The sequence below is a fragment of the Labeo rohita genome, chromosome 4, assembly GCF_022985175.1.
Source record: "Labeo rohita strain BAU-BD-2019 chromosome 4, IGBB_LRoh.1.0, whole genome shotgun sequence".
Lineage (NCBI taxonomy): Eukaryota > Metazoa > Chordata > Actinopteri > Cypriniformes > Cyprinidae > Labeo > Labeo rohita.
In genome coordinates this window covers 35991409-36015538 of record NC_066872.1, presented here as the reverse complement: position 1 = coordinate 36015538, position 24130 = coordinate 35991409, and the positions used below count along the sequence as shown (strand labels likewise).

General features: G+C 36.0%; 1 protein-coding gene across 2 annotated transcripts in view; it reads right to left on the bottom strand.

Moving 5' to 3' along the window:
* cnot4b (CCR4-NOT transcription complex, subunit 4b) overlaps nt 1–21490 on the bottom strand; it is a 28179-nt gene extending 6689 nt beyond the window's left edge. The window contains exons 1-11 of one of the 2 annotated variants that reach the window (XM_051107715.1): nt 21289–21490; nt 15016–15244; nt 12951–13148; nt 9112–9198; nt 8803–8904; nt 8591–8716; nt 8375–8499; nt 7125–7325; nt 6744–6798; nt 6312–6567; nt 5685–6224 (exon numbers count right to left, since the gene is read on the bottom strand). In XM_051107715.1, the coding sequence (XP_050963672.1) occupies nt 5685–6224; nt 6312–6567; nt 6744–6798; nt 7125–7325; nt 8375–8499; nt 8591–8716; nt 8803–8904; nt 9112–9198; nt 12951–13148; nt 15016–15189 (1864 nt within the window). In that variant the 5' untranslated portion in view covers nt 15190–15244; nt 21289–21490. The other variant, XM_051107716.1, reaches the window with a different exon arrangement.
* Nucleotides 21491–24130: the final 2640 nt, after the last annotated feature.

Below are 24130 nucleotides of genomic sequence, written 5' to 3'. Positions count from 1 at the left end.
TGCCATTAATTTTTATAAAATAAAAAATGAATACTTTTCAGAAATATTATACATTTCTTTATATATATTTCTATTATACACACATTTTTTCACTTTAACAATAAAATTTAAAAAACATTTAATAGAATACTTTTCTGTTATGCAAAGTGTCAAAATATCATGTGGTGCGACCGTCCGGCCATAGCTGTTGCTTTGGAAACATCTCTGAAATTACCCTAAATTTATTCAGATTAATTTTCTGCATAATTTGGCATGATTTCATAAGTGTTTTGTAATCCTGTATAAAATTACAAAGCATTTGTATTTATATTTCCATCATAATATACAAACAAACTTTGTCCGATGGTCTCCATTTTATGAAATATCATGTGGTGTGACCATCAAGAAACTACCATTTTGGGACTTTTATACTGATATCTATTCAAAGACAGGACATTGCTTCATATACTTTTCCCAAGGACCCATAGAGAAGCACCAATCAGGTTTGTAACTCTCTTTCAAATTTGGGAAAAAAAAAAATTACCTTTTTAACAGCTGGTATGTAGTTACCTCATTTGGATATCATGTGGTATGACAATAAATATTGAGTTATTTCTACAAGTATTTATTTTTATTATAAATTTCACAGTGACCTTTTGTGGGAAGCTAGTTTGTTTTGTTTAGATGGCCAATTCTGTGCTTGCAAATTTTGAATGAATGTAAAAAATGTGTGCTTTTATATTCAATTGACTGTATAAAATACTTCACTTTAGCATCATTTGGGATCGAATTTATGCAGTTTGGGCCATTGTTTTAATTTTTAGTTTAGTCTTTGTACAATATGAGAAAAATGCAAAATAAATAAATAAATAAATAAATAAAAATAAGAGCATGCAATTTTAGTTGGATAACTATGAATTTATTAGTAATTTTAATCTATCCGACCAGATTCCACTGCCAAGCAAAGTAAAATAAACGCTCTGTAACTGTACTAGCAAATGCAAGTGTACTACCACCAGCAGAATGGGAGTCTACTGGGACAGCCTGCTGTTAAAAGGTCTTCAGACAATAGAGGTGCTTCCGGCCAAGACACCAGACGCACTGATACTGTCAAACTGGTCATGCTTGTAATTTAATTATTTTGCAACATGGGAATTTAAGGAGCAGACGGAGCTCCCCTCTGATGCCATATGACAGGAGTTTCTCCCGAGCGTGGGCAAGGGTCAAACTATGGATGCTGCAAAGTCAGCGATGTGTTTATTATTCCATGAGTCAGTTAAAACCAGACGTAATGGATCTCAACTAAGAGGTCAATGCTTGGTTGGTTAGCATGGGCTAGATAGCCCCTGCTGGGAGATGCACTAAATACATCTTTTTCATTAATGGTGTTTTATTTCATTATATTACAGCAGACGTATCTCAGTGACTGTTTCTTTTTTTCAGCCACCAGAATAACAGCGATCAGGCCTCAAACACAGAGGAAGTGACACGTTCGCTTGAATTGGTTCTGCAGTCGATACGTCAAACCTGTGCAGATAAACAAGTCAAGTGTGAGAACGAGCCAATATGAGAATCTAGACACTCAATATCAACACTTAAGGGGGACTGGGCTTTAATGAAACACCTCTGAAGGAGGGGATAAGATGAATGAGGTGCTGAATAACGTGAATGAGGTGTTCTTTTTAAACCTCTCCACAGTTCTTACTTCTGATTAGAAAGTGCTCGTCTAGCCAAGTGTGTCAGGCATTAACACAATCACCCATGTTCGCATTAGCATACGCAGATAAACAAGTGTCGTCATGTTTTATGCATGCGGACGGGACAAAAGCTAAACTCAGAATCATATCAGCGAAGAGTGAAGAAACCAAATTTCTCTTGCAGGGCTGTAGAGAGTCTAAAGTAGGTCTCTTTGCATCATTCAGCTTTCAGTGAATGTGTGTTTTGCACTTTTTAGTCATGCACAATATATCAGCTAGACTGGTGTGTTAATAAAACATTAAAATCACAAGTAGCCACTGCAATGCATACATCACATTAAAGCTATTTTGCTGTACTATAGTAATCCAATTCAAAATCTTTTATATACACCACTGTTTAAAATTTTGGGGTCAGTAAGTTTTGTTTTTTGGAACAAAACTAATTCATTTATTCAACAAGGACGCACTAAATTATTCAAATGTGATTTTAAAGACATTTAAAATGTTGAACTTCAATTTTTTTTTTTACTTTGTTTATTAAAGAACAATGGAAAGTGTACCACGGTTTCAACAAGAAATATCATAACTGTTTTCAACATTGATAATAATAAGAAATATTTCTTAAAAGCAGTAAATCAGCATATTAAAATTCTTTCTGATAATTAGATTTGATTTTTTTTTCCCAGTTCATTAATAAAATACTAAATTGTAATACATTTAAGAAAAAAATCAGGCTGATAAGCATGTCAGCTAGGATGATTAAAATATGTTACATATGTTTACAGTTATTTTTGCATTAATTTTATAATGAATAAAAATATATAGACCACTATTTAAAGGATGCACTAAATTGATTAAAAATTAAATATCAATTAAATACTTAAATATTAATAATTAAATACATATATGTTTTCAGTTATTTTTGCATTAATTTCATAGCAAATAAATACTATTATTATTAAATATTATTACTATATACATTTATTAATAATTATTATTATTATAATACAATAATATTAAACAATAGGTAATTTTATTATTTTTTATTTTAACATTTTTAGATGTTAATTTAAATAATTAAATTCTAATGTTCATATATACATGCATACAATACATTTATATTATTTACATTTTTATATATACACATAGAAATACACTTACATCTTTCATATATACACATACAAATATATAACTATATGAATATAGAAATTATAGATATATAGAAATATAGATATAAATAAAATAATAATAATAATAATAATAATAATAATAATAATAATAATAATAATAATAATAATAATAATAATAATAATAATAATAATAATAGTCCCACCCACATAATTCAAATTTTAAATATATTAAAACTGATTTTTTTAAACACCCATTACAAAATTCATTTTAAATTGTAATACAATTAATACATAATTTATATATATTTTACTAAAACATTTTTTACTGTATTTTTGCTCAAACTGAGGTTTGGTCAATTGTGGTGCCATCAAAAAATAAACAGTCTATGATGATATTTAGTAGAATGAGCTGATAATCATGTCAACTTGGATGAATAAAATGTGTTACATATATGTTTTCAGTTATTTCTTTCAGTACTTTCTATAAATTTTATAATAAATAAAAACAAGTGAATTAGTAAGTATGCAATTAGAGCAATACTCTGTACATTATGATTTAATTAATGCAAATTAAAATAAATAAATAAGTGTGTGTGTGTGTGTGTGTATATAAGAATTACATCAGCATCAGCCAAAAAAAAAAAAAAAAAAAAAAAAAAAAAAGCAGTTTTCACTTAACATTTGCTTACTTCAGATAATGCTCTATTATATCTAAATCTACATTTTTCATGTCACAGAAAACCCTCTCTCTCACTCAAACAACCCATCTAACAAGTTATGAGACTGCATGTGTTGGCCCTCCAGCCTATTTTGGTATCTCGTCTCTTCTTCGTAAATAATGCAATGTTCCCCTCCCAGGTCCTGGGCAGCTGCATCCTCTGGAGGACACCATTGCAAACAGGAAGACTATTTCTCTCACTGAGACCCAAGGATTTAAGAAATAAATCTGTGCATAGCACAACAGAGCCTGAAATGCAGCCAGTAGTATTCAGAAAAATAAGCCATGCCAGTTATTCATTGTTTCTATGAGTAATAAAACCCTGAGGTCACTTCAAATGTCCCTTCTCCTCTTTTCGCACCATCTAAAATACAAGTTAATCTAATTTTAAAATCGCAGGAGGCACGCTGAGAAACAAACAGCATGTTAACAAATGCTACACTTCCACAGCAGTGTCAGCAGATTAGATTGTTTCACATAAAAAGCCCTAAAGCTAGACCGCAAGTAAACGCTTTCTATTTAAATGAACTAAAGTTTTGAAAGATCAATTCAGGACGTGGTTGGGGAGCTGCTTTAAAAAATTCTGAATACATCATTTCCTTGTCTATACTGTCATGGTCTCATACCAAACTGAGGCTGTTTTATGATATTTGATATCTGGATTTTTTCAGCTTGCCTCTTTGCTGACGGGTTCAGGTAAGGGCTTGAGTGAAATGTCAAACTGTAGCCTCTTCCCCCTGTCTGAGTACTTTCTCTTCAGATGAGTAATACTGGTATTTGATATTTCCTTCAGAGTTACGGGCTGTTCCCACATCCAGAGCGCAAAGATGAATCTTTGTAAACATTAATCTTTGTTTAAGTTTTGGCTCAGAGTTCATGCTATCAGGAAAACCATCCGTCTTTTCAAGTCAAACTGAATTCATTTGGCTAGACTGACTTTAAATAAAAGCACTTATTGCCCCAGGTGGACACCTACACTCAGAAGTCCACCGCATAAATCACAGAAACATAAAATGATAAAGGTAAGAAAAAAAAGTGGGCTGGCCCATCATGCATTACGCAAAATTGCAGCCCTGTCACAAAGATGTCCTAAAGGGATTACGATTATATGCCGTATAATTTGTATCAGCACTAAATGTGACAGCGATCTCACCGCTATACTTCAAATCATGAGGTTTCATTCCATGAGAGAGCCCTTGACAATCACCAGAATCTTCTATGACGGAGCTCTGATGATGTACATTTCTGCATTCTATTCAAAAAGCACCACACTGCCCTCCAGTGACCGAGTTTGCAATTAAAGTTACCCATAATGCAAACCGATGCTTTTTATTACATGTACTGCAACTTTAGAAGTGCATTTTAAAAAATGTTTAAGACAATAATAATAAAACCTTAATTTTTATTAATAAATATACAATAATATTAAACAATAAGTAATAAGAATATTTGACATACATTTTTTTTTTTTTTTTAATATTTTTAGATGTGAATTTAATTAAATCCTAATGTTCATAATAATATGAATAGATAGATAGACAGATAGATATAGATAAATAGATAGATAATTATTATTACTATTATTAAATAGACAGTAACTAAATGAAGAACATTTTAGATGTTAATTTAATTTATTAAATCCTAATGTTTTTATATGAATATATATGAATATATATATATATATATATATTTATATATATATATATTTATATTTATATATATATATATATATATATATTTTAATATATATATATTATGTATATTTTAATGTATATAAAAATACACTTTATATTACATTTTATTAACTTGTTCTTATATCTATATCTATATATCTATATATCATAGATACATACATACATACATATACATGCATATATATATAGATATAGATATAGATACAGATAGATATATTATTATTAGTTATATTAGTTATATTATATAAGTTTATTTGCAAAAACGGATAATTCCATTTTTTAAATCATCAAAAATTATGCTTTTAATTAAGTTATGTTTTTATTGTGTTTTATAGTGTTAGTTAGCTGTATTTTATATACATTTTATATTAAAATAACCCAACTGCGATTCATTGAAATGCACATGATTTTTGAAAATTTTATATGTATACACACACACAGATTCCCATCACTAGTTTGCACTTACCTGTCATATGAATACCTCCGAGCCCCGTATTGTGATGTTGTTGCTGTTGTGGCGCCAAGTTCAAGTCCAAAAAGCTGCTGTGCTGTGCAGCAGAAGTAGGGGCTCCGGTGTGATTCAAGTGCGGGAGGTTATTGCGCATGGGCATGCCCATCCAACTGTGGCGAGAGGTCTGCGTCTGGCCGGGAAAGCTGAAGGAGTTGTAGACAGTGCGGTGTGGGAGCTGGGAAAAGCCCCGTGAGGGCAAGCTGGAGTTTGGGGCGAAGTGTGAGGACGTGGGGGGCTGAAGTGGGCCTTTCATGGAGGGGGCGTTGTGGAGCGGGCCAAGTAAAGGCCCGTGGGGGAAGACTGGCGCTGATTTTGTGCCAGTCATGGGTAAGGAGGCTTTATCTTGCACTGAGAGCTCTTTCTCTATAAGATCAGCCAGTGCCTTACGGGTGACGTCAAAGGGGTCAAAGCCAAGGTCGTCATCCTGTTGCTTGGCCGAAGAGCCAAAGCCGAAGGCCGCTTGCCAGTCCGTAGAGGACGACACTGGTATGGTTTCTGTTAGAATGAAGAGGAATTATACATTTCACATGTGTAACGTTTTAAATGTAATGTCTTTTCTGTTGAGAAAACAGGTCCAGGTACCTGACGTGAAGAGGCTCTGTGGTTCTGGGGCAGTGGGCCAATCGGAGTTGCTGTGAAGGGAACTGGAAAAGCCAGACAGGCCGCTAGGGATGGGATTGGGGTGCCGGAAATTGCTGTTGTCTGAAAAGAGCGATTGTGACTCGGCTCCTGCTCCTTCGAAAGGCGACCGTACTGTCAGCCCTGCTACACAGATAGGCACCACTAGAGACGGCTTGGACAGGCCAGGAGGAGGCGATGGAGAGTCGTTGCCGGAAATCTGAAGGATTTAGTAAGGGAGGGGAGGGAAAAAAAAAAAAATAAAAAATAAAAATTTTACCATGTGTTAAAACATTACCTGCTCTATTTAAAGAAAAGTGATTAAGAAAACATTTAGGTGTGCAGCTGTCCATTCTGAAAGGTAAAGAATGATCTTCATTGTGATCATGAACTTACTTGTGATGCTTCTCCATTACTTATACCGATGGAATCTGAAGGTTTGTTATTTGGGCTGCAGGAAAATAAAGCAAACTTGAGAATCAAATACAGTACAAGAATTACTGCATTACACTAATAAAGTCATTAAACTATTAAAATAATTTAAAAAGATTAAATTTTTTTTTTTTATTAAAACTGTCTATTAAGATAATATTTGGAAGAAAATGTCATTAACTGTATATTTTTGTCCTTCTAGAGTATTTAGTGTTTACATTACCATCCAACAACACCTTGAACCCTTTGCGCCCTTCAGAATAAGATTATGAAATGCTCCAAATAATTGACAAAGAAAAAGGCTGACAGTATATGACACAATGCAAAAGTTCACAGGCTGGCTACCTGACAGGGTCACAGTTTGTGAAGGGAGGCAGGCCAGTGATGGAGCCAAGACTGAGCTCTGTGTCCAGACAATCTGGAGTCATGTTTTCAGAGTCGGAGCCGCCATCTGGGGGTGGGGTCTTGTGGTGTTCTGGAAGCCCATTGGGCGTCTTCCCTGTGGTTTGTAACGAAGGCCAAGCTTCTTTGTTGTTACTGTTGGAACTGGGGAACATGATACGAAACTTTAAATATGACAGAAACTTTGGAAGACACCAACAAAACATTAATGCTTCCATATTCGTTAAAGGGATAGTTCACTCAAAAATGAGAATTACCTCATGATTTACTCACTTTGAAGCCATCTTAGGTGTATATGACTTTCTACCTTTCAGACGAATACAATCAGAGATATATTTAAGAAAAAATGTCCTGGCTCTTCTAAGCTTTATAATGACAGTGAAAGGGTGTTGAGATTTTGAAACCCAAAAAACTACATCTGTACATCTTAAAAAGTACTCCACACAGCTCCGGGGGTTAATAAAGGCCTTCCGAAGTGAATCGATGGGTTTGTGTACATACGTTCACGAGAGAGTGGCGTTGCAGTGGATTACGTAGGATGTAGGCATAACGCAAGCTCCGGTGAGAATTTGCTAGTCTCGTGAGAACCAAGTTTTGTTTAGAGCAAAGAAAACACAGTCTCCTCTTGGCTTACACGAAAACTTCTAACATTTTCTTTTTAAACAAATCCTTGTTTTGTACTTCTAATTTGTGACCTTTGTTCTTTGTCATCCGCTGGAACGCCACTGTCATGTGCGACAGTTAGTGGAAGCTAGAGATTAAGGTTTATAAAGTCTTAAACATGGATATTTTTCGAACACAAACACAGCGATTCACTTGAGAAGGCCATTATTAACCATCCAGAGCTTTGTGGAACACTTTTTATGATGAATGGATGCGCTTATTGGACTTCAAAATCTTAACACCCATTCACTGCCATTATAAAGCTTAGGGCCAGGACATCTTTTAATATAACTTCGATTGTATTCACCTGAAAGAAGAAAGTCATATACACATAGCATCGGCTGAGGGTGAATAAATCACGTGAATTTTCATTTTTGGGTGAACCATCCCTTTAATGAAAGTATAAATTAGAATAACAGTCATCAAAAATAAGAAATTATTTCCATATTTCCATGTGTTATTTCTGAATGAATGAATAAATAAACCAGTTTTAATTAGAGCTGCTGTGAAAGCTATGATTCAATCCAAACCTCTGTGATGTGCCTGATTTGCCCTTCGTCTTCTCCCCTGCTCCTGTTGAGCTCTGCAGGAAGTTGGGGTTTGTTTTGTAGAGCTCCTGTAATAGTTTCTGTTCATATTCCTGATGTTTCCCTGCCTGCAAAATCAAACGTTAAGATCTCAGATGCAAGTCTGTCAGTGTCAGTACAAAAAAACAACAACTAAAAATCAGGAAGCAGCAACATCACCTGCATTTCTTCTTTCGTGAAACTAGCAGCTTCATCTCCCAGCTCGTGAAGATACATACAGTCTGGTTTGGGGCACTGCATGCTTTTTAGAAAATAACTGCAGTATTTTGTTGTACCTAAAGAAGCCTGGATGAAAAAAAAAACTCTGCATATTTAGATATAATGCACACAGGAATTAACATTAGACTATTTTTGTGCCAAGTTTTCCTTACCTTAAGTGTTCTGCCGTCTACTACAACATTGTTAACACACTGTATAGCTCTGAGGGCATCTTCTGATCGAATGTAAGTGACATAGGCACTGGCGCTAGGACCCTGGAGACAAATATCAAAGCATATCGGATGACTAAATCAGACAAGCACATAAAAACGGAGACATGAATACAAACTCAAAACAAAATCAGCAAATTAGTATTTGCTGTAATGAAAAATGACTTTCAGTCATTTGACTGGAAGTGTTTTATTATGCAAAATATTTCCTTGTTCAGACACGAGGCTGAACGAGAAGAAAGCGAAGCTCACCTGTGAGCCAGCATAAGAAGTGCTGTTATTGATGACCACCTTATGGATCTTTCCAAACTTCCCGAAGTACTCTGGCCTTTTTAAGACCTGCAATCACACATCAATTATACATTTATAAAGACCTGATTGCTGTTTGCAGATCATCAACAGCACATGCAAACGCAGTTTGTTTAGTTGAGTCACACAGGGAGAGAGCACACCTGATTATCATGATTCCTTGGAAGGATATGACTCAATCACCATTTATTACAGGAGAAAGCCATATGAAATCTAGGTTGGGAACTAAATATATACCCCATCAGCACTGTGGCAAATATCGTTTAACAACTTGTTTCTACTTACGTAAGTAAACTAGTTTACACAAGGCTTTGGAGGATGAAATAAAAAAAACAGGATTTGCATGAATGACATACTGTATTGAGATCCGATGACCTAAACACTATCAACAGGATGTTCAGCCAAATCAACACTGAAAACGAAGTGTGGCACACAAGTAGGTCTCTGGCGGATGACTGACAGTTCATTGGCGGAGGGTTTTGCCTCGACGGCATGGCGCTTTTGAGATTCTGGTCACTCTTGAAGTGTGAAAGCAGCCCGGATGTTTCTTTGCGGTCTTTGTTTGAGTGTAGCCGCCTCACTCGCTTTTAGTTTTTTTGTTCTTTTTCACACCCTCAGTGTGAAGCAAATGAAGCCACAGAGACTGAAAAGTAAAGGGACGATCGGTACAGAAAGGGAACTCAGGCAGACAAACACCATAAAAACATTAGATTTGATGTTTTTAAAGCTTTGCGCTCCTTATCTCGTTCGAACGCTCTTGGAATCAAAAGGCATGTTCTCACTCTCTCCGTTTTTCACACTGAATAACTTGTTCTCTGCTGAGATCTATTCAGGGTACATGACGTCAACTGTGATGGCGAACAGAGGGAGAGAAAGAGCGTCAGAGAGATGAGAGCGAAGAGAGAGTGAAAGCTGTTTTCGTGGGCTGGTTATGCAGGCTAAGTGCAGCTGGTGGGCAGGTAGCTTTCATTTCCCAAGAAACCATTTATAGCCTTTTTTTTTTTTTCTCCCTTTTGATACGTGGCATAAAATCAAATCTACACATCTTTAAGGAGTTTCATGCAGCCAGATGGAAGTGATCGTGTACAATAAGGCTGGGTTTTGACACACATTTCATGATTCGATTAGATTCTGGTTCACAAGCTTGCGATTTGATCCGATTTCCAATTTAATTCAATTCAATATTGATTATTTTGATATATATTAGGTAAAGTACATGCCAAATTTTCACAAGGAACAAAAATCTCTTAACTACATAGTACTACATTACAATAATATTGAAAGTTAGAATTAACTGATTTGTATGCAAATGCTTAAATTACACTCAATGAAGTTTTTGTAACCATAAAGTTGCAACTGCATAATTGTATTTCTACTCCAATTATTTTTTTTTAAATATAAACATTTATAAAATCATAAAAAAACTGAAACGTTAATTAAACATTGAGGAACAGTAAAAATGATTATAAATATGTTATATAGTGCATATATTTAGCAATCCTCTTTAGAGTTAATTTTTCCAGCTGAAAAATGAGTTTATGGTCAAGAAACTTTTTTTTTTTTTTCGGAGGTAAATGTGACGTTATGTAACATTGTTTACAAGCTGTTATCTGACGTCTTTGTGTGGTTGAAACAGCGATTACATGACAAGCTACGGATTTCAGTAACTTGTACGCTTCCTTTTAACATACCTTTGGCGCTTATTTCATGCTGTAACTGCTTAATACAAGAGAGACGATCAGTTCATGTGCGTTTCGCTCTGCCGCTTCACTTGAACTGAGGTGCTAAAACGATAGTCACTCAACATTAAACACCACCAAAACGGCATTTATTGTTTGGATACTGTGACAAAATTACTGAAAACAACCTTGACCAATAGATTCTTGGGATTTAGGAATCAATATTGTTTTGCAAAAATAAGAATCGATTAAAATCGAGAAATCAATATCATATACTCAGCCCCAGTGTACAGTATGCCAAAATAAATGCCATAATAATGGAGAATAGTAGGCTCAGCAAATATAAGGGGTGCTTTTCCATGCCAAAAACGCTTTGAAATCACAAAAAGTTTGTTTTTTCATATCTGACACAAAATGTAGTCAGTGTGAAGCCAGAAGGCATATTGTCATACTGACAACCCTACCTATTTGCAGTTGACCAATATTTACTGTCAAGCTCAATAAAGCAGCCAAAATGTGGCCTTTTTTTAAATAAGTTTTTTTCTGTTTGGCAAACAAGCATCATAAGCAGGACTTTTATTTTGACAGCACTGAGCGCACAGAACAGTTCTGTCAAATAATATAAAGGCAAACGCTACAATACTGCATAATAGACAGTCGTTGTTCAGAAAATATGCAATTATACGTCACAACACCGTGAACTGTGTAGCTCAAATTAGTCTTTCTAATTGATTCATTTTCAAATTATTTCTTATTTTGGATATAACATAAAATATGACCGTTCTGGCAAAATGAATTGGAACGAGCAAATTTTCATAAATGTGTTGTTTTTATTTTTTATTCTCTATTAAAATACCTTTAAAATGATATATGGCTTGTTGGAATTGGACAAAAAAAAAAAAAAATGACTGAGCTGAGAAAAACTGAATTAAAGTTTTCTGAAAATTCCAAAGCAAAAATCACCAATCACTTTTTATATTTTCCTCCAATTCTTTTCTTAATAATAATTACTATATTATTAATCACAACATAGCTTTTTATGTTTTATCTTTGTTATTAAAAATAAGAACAAATTTTGCAAATAAACAGTAATTTAATCAAGAGCGGTGAGTGATTATGTCTGTTAATGTTTGATTAACATTTAGACAGATCTATATTAAGACCTACTGTAATGCACGGATCTAATATTGTTACACATCGATTTTTCCCCCAACCATTAAGTAAATGTTCATGTACAGTAAGACATATCAGATTATGTTTGTGTGAACCACACCAAGACATATTCGCGTTTTATACCGAGATCGCACGCTCTCGGAGAGGCGTGTCTTGTGCACGCATTTTGCAAATATCAGCCAATCGTTTTGTTTTTTATCAGGATGGGTTTGAAAATCATATTTCACTGGTTTGGAGTCATGTCATCGAGAATTTGATATGAACAGTCACAAAGCTGGAATGCTGCACTTTGCAACAACAGACCTACAACTTGTGGTGAGCAGCAGTAGCAGTCGCCCAGAAATGAGCAGAGAAAAAGATACTCCTCTCAGAAAATGTACAAATAAAGATAATTTTAGATGTTTAATTACTATCTGGAGCATTGTGATTGCTAGAAGAGGGCTTAATGAAATAATTTGTGAAAACCTCAAAACTGACATTTTTTGCATTTTTTTGCCTGTAGCTTAAAATTAGGCCGTGTGCATTCCGACTCATTTTGCCAGCACGGGTCACAAATATAGTCAGAATAAGATTATAAATCCTGTGAGTCAGGTGGGTCTTTTTACACAAAACGATGTGAATTCAAAAAGTACTTCAATGTTTTTTTCATTTGCTCAGAAATGTTTTTGCAGCTAGGCCAAATGTTCCATAACCTTAATTTTTCAACAGTTAAAAAACAGATAAGACCTTGACGGGACCAAAAAATGTGCTTTTTTATATCTCGCTTGCAGTGAAACTTTTCTAAAGCAGAGAAACCAAGTGCGGGTGAATTTTGAGAGCTTACTTACAAATACCACCAAGATGAATATCAAGCTTTGGTGCAATGGAATCATTTATCTTGAGTGAGAAGAACATCAGTTACACAGAGGTCGGTGTGTTTTTCTGAATCACCTCGGGGTCGGCGAGTCTCTGTGAAAGGCCCACCACAAACACCAGGTTTCTCTGGACGACTCGCACGCTGGAAAGATGCTTGCGGTTCTCTGTGATCTTCTGCTTCCGCTCGTTCTGCTTCTGCTTCTTCTCATTCTTTATCCTCTGAAGTTCCTCTTGAGAGAGAGGTTTGTATACCGCAGGGTCTTCTGGATAGGGCTAAACCAAAAAATAAGATCTTAAATGTTAGATGAAATTATTCAAGATGTTTCTGTTTCACTACATACTTCATACACTGCTGTTCAAAAGTTTGGGATCAGTAAGATTTTTTAAGATGTTTTTTTAAAGAAGTCTCTTATGCTCATCAAGTCTGTATTTATTTGATGAAAAATACAGAAAATACAGTAATATTGGGAAATATTATTGCAATTTAAAATTGTGGTTTTCTAAATTAATACACTTTTAAAAAGAATTTACTCCTGTGATGCAATGCTGAATTTTCACCATCATTACTCCAGTCTTCAGTGTCACACGATCCTTCAGAAATCATTCTAATATGCTGATTTATTATCAGTGTTGAAAACAGTTGTTCTGCTTAATTTTTTTTTTGGAACCTCTGAAATTTTTTCAGAATTCCTAGATGAATAAAAAGTTAAAAAGAACAGAATTTATTCAAAATAGAAATCTTTTCTAACAATATAATTCATTACTATCACTTTTTATCAATTTACACATCCTTGCTGAATAAATATATTAATTTTACTGGTGGTGTATAGTTACAAAGGATTTCTATTTTAAATAAATGCTGTTATTTTTATTTATTTATTTTTTTTTTTATTATTATTATTATTTTTTTTTTTACATTTTATTCATCAAAAAAATATCACAGGCTTCAAAAAACATTTAGGAGCACAACTGTTTTCAACACTGACAATAAATCAGCACATTAGAATGATTTTTGAAGGATCATGTGACACTGAAGACTGGAGTAATGATGGTGAAAATTCAGCATTTCATCACAGAAATAAATACAATTTTAAAGTATAATAAAACAGAAAACCACCATTTTAAATTGCAATAATATTTCATAATATCTGTATTGTTAATTTTTTCTGTATTGTTAATCAAATAAATGCAGCCTTCATTAGCCCAAAAAAAAAAAATCTTCTTTAAAAAAAACAAAAAAAAAAAACATTAAAAATACTTACTGATCCTAACTTTTTTAATGCCAATGTAGATTAATGACAAAAACATAAATAATTTCACCATATCAGCAATAAATGATAAAAATAACTAAATAAAATAAAAACTAATAAAATAATTAAACATTAAAATATTTCAATTTAATATTTCATTGAAATACAAATAATTACCCCAGATGAACAATATAATGATGCATTTTAATAAACAGCTAAATTTCAATACATAAATATATTGAAACTCAAGTACTGTAAGATGTATTCAGTAAGGCTTTTTATAAGCTATTTATGACATTACAGTCTTTTATTTTGAAAATAAATTTTAATGACACCCAGCGGATCAGCGGACACCCTGGGATTATTTTTAAACTCACCCAATGGAATGAAAACCATGATATTATATAACATATGCAGCAATAAACATAAAAATAATAACATGCATCCTGCAAATTAAAGCTAAGGAGCTGCAATAAACCGGACACTACAGGGACTTATTTAAGTGATTATCTGGGAGTGTTTAGAAAAATAATATAAGCACTGGAGGCCTGTTGTGCTGCACATGTTCACTCCACACAGCTGTACAGCAATGATAAAAATCACGCAGACCCTGAGGCAGCAGGAGGGGCGTGAATTATTCCAGCAAAACTCCCTGGGATACTGAATGCTAGCCATTAAAACTCATCTCCTCGAACTCCCCAATAGAGCGGTATCTTAGAAATAAATGAAAGTGCCACAGGTTCCTCGGGTTAAGATTGTATTAATGCAATCAAGTGGTAAACCCAGATTCAAAGCCACATGCATGGCTAATAACGTGCATAGTTTAATATAACTAATTAAGGATGATTCTGAAGAAATTGGTTTGTGTGCTATACTGGCTCTATGGTTACCTTTCTGCAGGCCGGGCAGAGGCCGTTCTCGTCTGTGCGTATGCGATGCCAGCAGAAGCGGCAGATCTGATAGCCACAGGTGCAAGGGAAGAAGTTGACGTCGTCAATTTCCAAAGGTTCCATGCACAGTGGGCACTCCATGGGGTCTTCCTTCACCTCAGGGCTGCGGGACATCCTATGGCACGGCGGGGAGAAAAGAGCGGGGTGTTCTCACAGTTTAGAGGCAGAGCTGATGAGGAGAAGAAAAAAAAAAAAATGTTTTATACATTTTAAATGCAAATTTAAAAAAAGACTTTTAATATGAACATTAAAAGTTTTAATAAGTTTCAACATTTCTTATATAATAATAATGCCGTTTTTAATTTTTTATAGCCAAGCAAACCAAGCTTCGAGGTTTACAAATGCAGCCAGCATCTACAAAAATCATTACTTTCCAACAGTGTCTAATCTTCACAAGTGAGACAGAATTAGGCTCATATCACTCAAATAGTCTCAATGCACACTAGAGGTTGCAACAGAGTGCCAATAATGAGACTGCTACTAGTAAGAGTGTGTTTGTTTGTGTGGGAGGAGTTTAAACTTAAGTCAAGAGAGGAACTGAAGGCATAATTGGAATCGACAAGCACAAACACCCACACAAGCAATTGCAAGAGTTTCAATAACAAGTATGCGTATCCTCTAGGGATCATCCAGTGAACCGGTTGTCTAAATGTGTAGGTGCAAATTCAGCAATTGCAGAAAATTAGGTTTTGGACCCTCATATGGAACACAGATCCGTGGGCTCATGACAAGGTTTGCATCTCGAATGTAGCATGCATTGGTTTTAAAAGTCTCTGTGGTATTATGTGTGAAGAAATGTAACTGCCCACATTTTCATTTAAAAGCCAACTGAAAAACAATGTTGCAATTCTTCACAAAAAAAAAGGGGGTTTAATTTATTTAATTTAGCAGATTTACCTCTTAGTGGAAATTGGTTTTTATTTAGTGTCTTCTGCAATAGTACTGAAACCTTTTCTGGACGAGTACAAATACGGCGGTTTGTCCAAGACAGTTCCGCTCCCCGGTGGCACTTACCCACGAGGTTCATTAATCAAACAATGGTTTGAATAAAGCTCCCAAGTGGGAACAAATACAGGACAGCCTTGTGTTCACTAACAAACAAACCAGAATATGAAGCTTTCATAGAGTGATTCATCTATGTCATGTTAAACTAATGGCAAAAAACATTACAGAACCAGCTATATCTTAAGGGAAATAACCAGATTTTACGTTATTAGGCTTTTATTTGTATTTCCTACAAACACTCCTGTTTTAAATAGGGGGAGGGACATTCTAGAGAGCATCTGATTGGCCAAAAACCTGTGCAGTGGAGGATGAGTCATCAAAATTGGCATGTTTTCCCAGAAAAATTGAAATGTATTTTTACGGAATAATACACTGTTTTGTAGAGGGGTCAAAATGTCAATTTTCACCTGAGATTTGGAGCCAATTAATAGGGTGTAAAAATGACTTTAGAAAGCTGGCAGCATTTTTATTCTATTTTTACACAGAGATTGGTATGTCTATTAGTACAATTTTGTTTTTGCTTTGTTTTATTACATGCCAACGGTGACCATTTAAAAATAGGCCTCAGGTTTGCGTGTCTGTAACTCAGGAAGTATTAAAGAGATCTTAATATCCTTTTAGATTGTTTCTTAATAAACTTTTCTTTTGGCATCTTCATTTTAAAGGCCTTCGATAGTTTAATCCCAGAGATATGGAGGTCTTAATGCGACTCCATGAGTAAACTGTACACATTTTCAGTTGTTAAAAAACCATATTTTTAAAAAAAATATCCAAAAAGATATTTTTAAGGCTCCATGAACTTTTCTTTTATCTTTCTCATATTCTGTGTTTTCCATTAATTTTCTGGATTCCATTTTAATGGTTTCATTAAATTTCAATAAATCAAAAGCATTCATAATCCATTGATTTTATATATATAGTATAATAGCCATAATAATTTAAGTTTTTTTTTCCCCAGAAATACTGTGTTGTGTATTTACATTTCTTCTTCTTAATATTTACAGACACTAGTCCATACTGCATTTTGATTTAAGTTATTGAACCACTTTTGATTTATAGATCCAAAATAAGGCAAATTCCATGACATTCTGCGTTATACAGTAAATTCCATTTTTATGACTAGATTCCGTGATTCAGTCCATGTTTTGCCCTAGAATCTTAATTTTTAAGGCCCTGTATGGTTCAGTAATTTTGACCCCCATCATTTAATACTTTGGCGTTCATCACTATACATGTTTATCTTTTTACTGAAAAAATATTAACAAAATTAAAGAAATTGAGCCGGGAAAGTTTCCAAAATTTGGTTGATTTGACACGCAACACTTTTTTTTTTTTTTTTTTTAAGTAATACTTTGATAAAATTGATCAAAATGTACAGTAACATCAGTATTACAATTGTATAAAGTATCTATATTTCAAATAAATTCTGCTCTTTTGAACTTTCTATTTAAGGAAGCCTAAAATGTAACAGTCTGCTTAAAAAGCACTAAATCTGCATTTTACAATAATTTCTGAAGGATCAAGTCACACTGAATAAATGAATAAATTACATTTTAAAATGTATTAAATAGAAAAGAGATATTTTAAATTGCAATATTACTTCAAAACATTACCGTGTTTTTACTGCATTTTTAACAAATAAACGCAGCCTTTAAAAAAAAAAAAATTAAATAAAATAAAAAAATCTTATTGACAGCAAACTTTCTAACAGCGGTCTATGTATATACAGTCTCACAGCCAACACACACCGACTACAAGCCAACAAAACTCAAAAACCATTATCATTTCATGAGTCTTATAGTCACTTTGTCAGTAGCGGAAGCACCAGGAGTGTAAAGAGGGGACAGTGTGTCGTTACAAGAGGATGGGGGGGAAAAAAGAGAGCCGTCTAAAAATATCCCATCCTGGCCAGGCAGAGTACAGCAGGAGGAGTCAGTCCCTTGAATCTCCCTTTAAAAGGGAAATGCTGATTGAACGCAGGGGGCGGTCTGCGCTACATGTAGGGTAATCAGCACTTCCTCGGATCGGCAAGGTCTCACCCCAGCTAGTAAGGGGGGCGGTGGGGAAAAGGCAAACCACCGTCTCCTTAACATGCCGATATGGAATTAGAAACAGGGTGTGAGGGTTTTTTGCAGTCCCCAGGACTGTACAGAGAAGGAATTCCCACTGTCAGTGAGGATGGGATTCCTTCCCAGCAGAGGCGGATATGAGCTCCGGGTAATAAAAGCTTTCCACTGGCCCCTGCTGCGGACGATGCATAACAAACCCTTAACCATCACTCTCGTAAAAAAGGATTTGATTCCATCACAATGATTATTATAAACCTCCAAGAAGCACTGGGGTTTGGTTCCTTCTGGCATACAACATCACATGCACATGCTGTGAAAAAGACAAGGGCAATAAAAGTCACAAGATGGCCATTCGAAGCATTAAAAGGTCCTGATTATCACAGTTCAAAGAGTACAAATCCTAATTAGACTTCCAGTGTAAACGCAAATCTGGATTCAACTAAACGGAAATCAAGATTGATTATGCTTACCAAGCCACAATCATCCACTAATCTCTTCAGACCAGACATAGTAACAAACATGTTTGCAAGATGACTAAGGTGCCGGGAAAGCGTAGGGACAAACAATGATCTAAGCCTACAATGTTTGAGTTTTGGCGATCATACGTGTTTTCGTGTATACATTAACCCAGTGGACCGTGGGAGCTGAACGCTGAAAGGCCCTCGATCCTGTGTGCAGAGGTCAATGTGAAAAGACCTTTCTTCAAAGCATACCAAATCCTTCAGAAAACAATAAATCGCAGGCTCATCTGGTTTTTAGTTTCTCTGCACCTCACATGGATGTAATGAATGTAATGAAGTGAACATTTCTGCAGTAATAACGTTCGATTTAGAAAACATTTGGCATAACCTTAAATAGAAACCCAACATCTGCAAATACAAACCCAACACAAATCTCGGAAACAGTGTGCCATCTAAAAAAAAGGGTTTCACAACATTTTATGACAGTACATCAATAACCACACTAAAGGCCACACCAAAGGATTAGAATAACAACTGTGCAACACTGCAACTTTGAACAAAAATCACAAGGTTAAGTCTTGAAGGCAGACTTATATGGTCTTTGGCATCAATTTGAAAGTGTTCCAGTAACAGGCAGTTGATTTTATATGCAAAACAAATCGAAGGTCTGTGACAAGCTTTGGACAAAATAACGCAGAAAATGTTTGCCATTACCTTTAATAGAAAGCCAACATTTGAAACCACAAAAAGGGGTGCAAACAAACAAAATTGAAGGTTTTCACAACACTCTATGACAAAAATCACAAGCTGAAGCCTTAAAGACACTTAGAAAGTCTTTTCGAAGCGTTTCTCCAGAAGTGAGTTAATTTTACGTGCAATCCAAATGGAAGATTTTTGTTTTGTCTGGGCTTTGAAGAGTGTACATATTACCTAATACACGGCTACAAACTAACTTGTCAACTACACACTGTAACAACACTGCTACGCATTATTGCATTTGTTTGATTTGCAATGAAATTGCACTGACAAATGTATGCAAAATGCCGATGTGATTAGCAAAAGAAATGGACAGTCGTCTCATCTGGCATCATTCTGACGTCACAGAAGAGCGTAGCTGAAATTATCATCAGAGTGGGAGTCGTGTCCATTTGTGGGCTGCTTTCATGAGCAGATGGAAGAGGCATCGGCAAGGAATGCAGATATGTCTTCACTGCTAAAAACTATTTTGGGCAGACAGAATAAAAGCACTAAAAACACTAAAATATAACACAAAAGGTACATCCATTTTTGAGCATATTTTAGAAAACAGCATGGTAATCCATCACAACTAAACAGCTTTAAAACAACTCAGACCTTACTAAAGCCTAAATTAAAAGGCTTTTTTATTTTACTGCCAGGATTGCAGCTAAACGTGCAAATTAACTTTTTCAACCATCTATAAAAACAAAGAGTGCCATTTCTATGCAACTGAACACCAAGGCAGATGTCCATTCAGAACGGGATCATATAGCACCGGTGACCCTTGCCAGAAAACTGTCTCACAAACATTGTGTCTGGAACAAACAATGCCTGACGGTGCACTGGAAGCGGGCCTAGAGAACCGGTCCACTTAATATCGCTCCCGAAGCACAACACAAGCAAAACTCTCTCGTGTTCTTCTTTACAAGGATCTTTAATATGCGCCTGCATAAACATAACTGGCAAACCTTCAGTTATTTTAAACCTTAGCTGTTACGCAACAAAGCGAAGTGTTTAAGGAAAAAGTTTACCCCAAAATGACTCAGTCACCATTCACTTCCATTGCATCCGTCTTTCCGTGATTCTACCCAACATCTCATTTTGTGTTTCACAGAAAAAAGACTTGTTTAGGACTTGTTTAGACAAAAAGCAGATGGTAAGCTTAAAGCCCCACTGCTGACAACAGTATTATTCGTGCAAACTCAACAGGAACATAATGTTGCAACCAAACACAAAAATATCCTCTTTTGAGAAACTCTGACTTCATATTATTTCTTGCGGAAAGGATGACAGGTGCATTTGGTCCGTGAAAACCTGTAGGAAGCACCTCCTGTCAATGGGCTGCCTATTAAAACGGGCGCCACACACAATAATAAAAGGGTGTGGACAAAAATAATAAAATAAATAGCAGTAACGGAGCAATGTGTCAAATATAACACGTCATATCTTTAAAATGATGTTCCTCAGAAAAAACAGCAACTTCCGATTTAAAAAAACAAGGAAATTCCCTCTGTCAAAGTACATATGCGTTACAGAAATTACATTTCTGTTTCCTTGTTAATGCCTGTAAGTAAACCAGCTAAGCTAACACATATGGAAGTTATTCAACAGGCTAAATACACACGAAAACCAGTGTACATATACTGGGTACTGTCTAAGAGTGTGAATGACAAAAAATAAGTCAGTGTTTGGCGAAGCGAGGACTAATATTTGTGTATTTTATTAAAAGCCGGTCAAACGGTGCAGTTAGCGGCTACTCGGCTAACGACTAGCGTTAGTCTGGCAGACTGATGAAAACACACAAAACACAGGCGTTACCACGAGAAATGGACGTTTGAGGGAGAAAGAGGGATGAGGTATGTTATAAAGAGGTGAATTGAGAGAGGAAAGCAGCTGAATGTGGAGGCGGTGGACAAGAGAGGCCTTGGTGGGATACTCACCCTGTCTATCTGTACAGACAGATTCACAGCAAATAAAATCTATCTGAACGGCCCAGGTCTAGCACAACAGCTCACAATATAATTTCCCCAGGTGGGTTGTCCCTGCTCCTGTGTGATTTGATGCGAAAACACCAAGCCTTGTTTCTTACAGCCTCTCTGTAGAGCGGTAGTGCCTTCTAACCACCATCTTACATTGAAATAGGGAGGGGGGGCGCGTCAAGTAGTGACTTTTCAGCGCATGCGCAGTTGACGATGGGCTCGGGCGTATGTGGGTAATGTAGTTTGCTGAAGCAAACTGTGATGTTATACGTATTGCAGATTTGCAAAATTTAATAAACGCTTGTTGGCAAATAAATGAATGAATAAATGACACATTTTTGCTGTTTTATGAATTGCTTCACAACTGTTTTACTGCTTAGAGCAAGTTGACGTGTTTTAAATTGTGCACTTTGCGCAATTTACAAATTACAATACATGGTGGCAAATAAAATTGCTTGATATTGCTGTTGCATGAATTATCTTATTGCATGACATGTTTTATAATTGTTTTAATAGTTAACCTGGCTGCAGATTGTCATGTTTTTACAACATTTGCAACGTGTTAATTATTATTATTTTTTTTTAATTTATATTTGCAATTGTAGTTTTATGAACTATAGTTCAGAATTGTGCAAAAGTTACATACATTGGCTGTACATAACTAAAGCCAGAAAACTATTACTACTACTTCTACTACCATTACTACTAATAATAATTGGGGCAAAAAGTGTGACAGCTAGCCCCAGCCAACTATCAGTAAATATCAGTATTTTTTGCTTTCTTTATTTAAATAATAACTTTACATTAATTTATTTAATAATGATCATTTATTAAATAATTAATAATAATAATAATAATAATAACTGAAATAACAACTTGCTCCAGTTTGCCCTTTATTAGTATTATTATTACTATTCTTTCTTTAAATAATAAATTACTAAATAATAATACAAAAAACAATAATTATTTATTATTAATAATAATAACTAAAGTGAAAAGTGTGACAGCTTGCCCAAGTTTGCCCTTTATTAGTGTTTTTATTTGTATTATTCTTTCTTTAAATAATAATAATTATTATTATTATTTATTATTATTATTGTTATTCTTTATTAATAATACATTCTTAAATAAAAAAAAAAAACTAATAATAACTGGAGTAAAAAGTGTGACAGTTTGCCCTGTATCAGTATTTTACTTGTCCTTTCTTTAAATAATAATAATAATAATAATAATAATAATAATAATAATAATAATAATAATGATAATAATAATAACTGGAGTGAAAAGTGTGACAGCTTGCCACTGTCATGATCTGGTCGGTGAGCTGCGGACCGCTCACCACCAGATGTCGCTCTTGCGTTTTGTCACGCACGGACTGCCACACTACACCCCGGACTACACTCCCCATCAGCCATTGCACTTCCTCCTGTCCAATCAGAGACTGTATAAATACCCCGGTCTTCCTGTCACTCCTCGCCGAGTATTGGATTGTATTGTTTATCTTTCATACGAAGCGTTTCTCCTAGTTTTCCCCGTCTAGTTACCTTGTTTGCCTTGTTGTTTTGATCTCTCGCTTGTCTGACCACTCTCTTGCCTAGCCCCTCTCGGATAACGTTCGCCGCTGGATTGACCCTCGCCTGTTACGGTTTACTCTTGTCTCGCTGTCCATACACCTGTCTGCCGTTGTTCGACCCTGCCTGCCTTTTACCATGTCTTTGTCACGTCCTTACAATAAAAGTTTGCGAATGGATCCGCTCGTCTCTCGCCTCACTCCCTACGTTACAGAATACTCGGCCACTACAGGATCCAGCAACTTCTCATCCGGACGCCACGCAGGTATGAACACCACAAAACTGTTGTTAGCCCTCGAGCAGGGCACACGAACGCTCGAGGGCTACATCCAAGAATTTCTGGACATTGCCCATTACTCCGATCTCCCAGACTGTGTTTTAATAGATCTGTTTCACGAGGGCATGAATCAGCCGCTCAACTCACGGCTCCGTCGTGAGGCTCCGCGTTCTTCCCTTGAGCGTTTTCTGGATTATGTTTTGTTGTGTGTGGGATCGCCGTTTACTGTGGGTGTCGCGGAGGAGGAACGCGACAACGCGGTAATGGCGGCCACGCATCCCGCTGACGGAATGGTGGCCGCGCCGGAGCGCGAAGCCACGGACACATTTGCCGCCTGGATCGCTCGTGAGATGGCGGCCGTGTCGGAGCGCGCTCGAGCAATGGCGGCGAAAACAGAGCTCCGTCACGTCACAGCTGCCATGCCAGAGCCAAGTCACGCTGGAGCTGTGTTTCCTGCACCAAGTCAAGTCAGCGCTGCTCTTTCTAAGGCAAGTGAAATTAAAACTGTGTTTCCTGTGTCAAGTCAAGTCAGAGCTGTTGATACTATGTCAAGTCAAGTTACAGTTGTCGCTTCTGTCTCAAGTCAAATTACAGCCATCAATCCTGAGCCAGAGCCACTGCACAAGATGGCTGCCACGCCAGAGCCACTGCACAAGATGGCTGCCACGCCAGAGCCACTGCACAAGATGGCTGCCACGCCAGAGCCACTGCACAAGATGGCTGCCACGCCAGAGCCACTGCACAAGATGGCTGCCACGCCAGAGCCACTGCACAAGATGGCTGCCACGCCAGAGCCACTGCACAAGATGGCTGCCACGCCAGAGCCACTGCACAAGATGGGCGCTACGTCAAAGCCTGCTAACGCCTCGTCAGCCAAGCCACAGCCTGTTCACGTCATGTCTTTTGCACCCGAGTCTGCACCCATCATGGCCGCACTTCCTGACGCGGTTTCTGA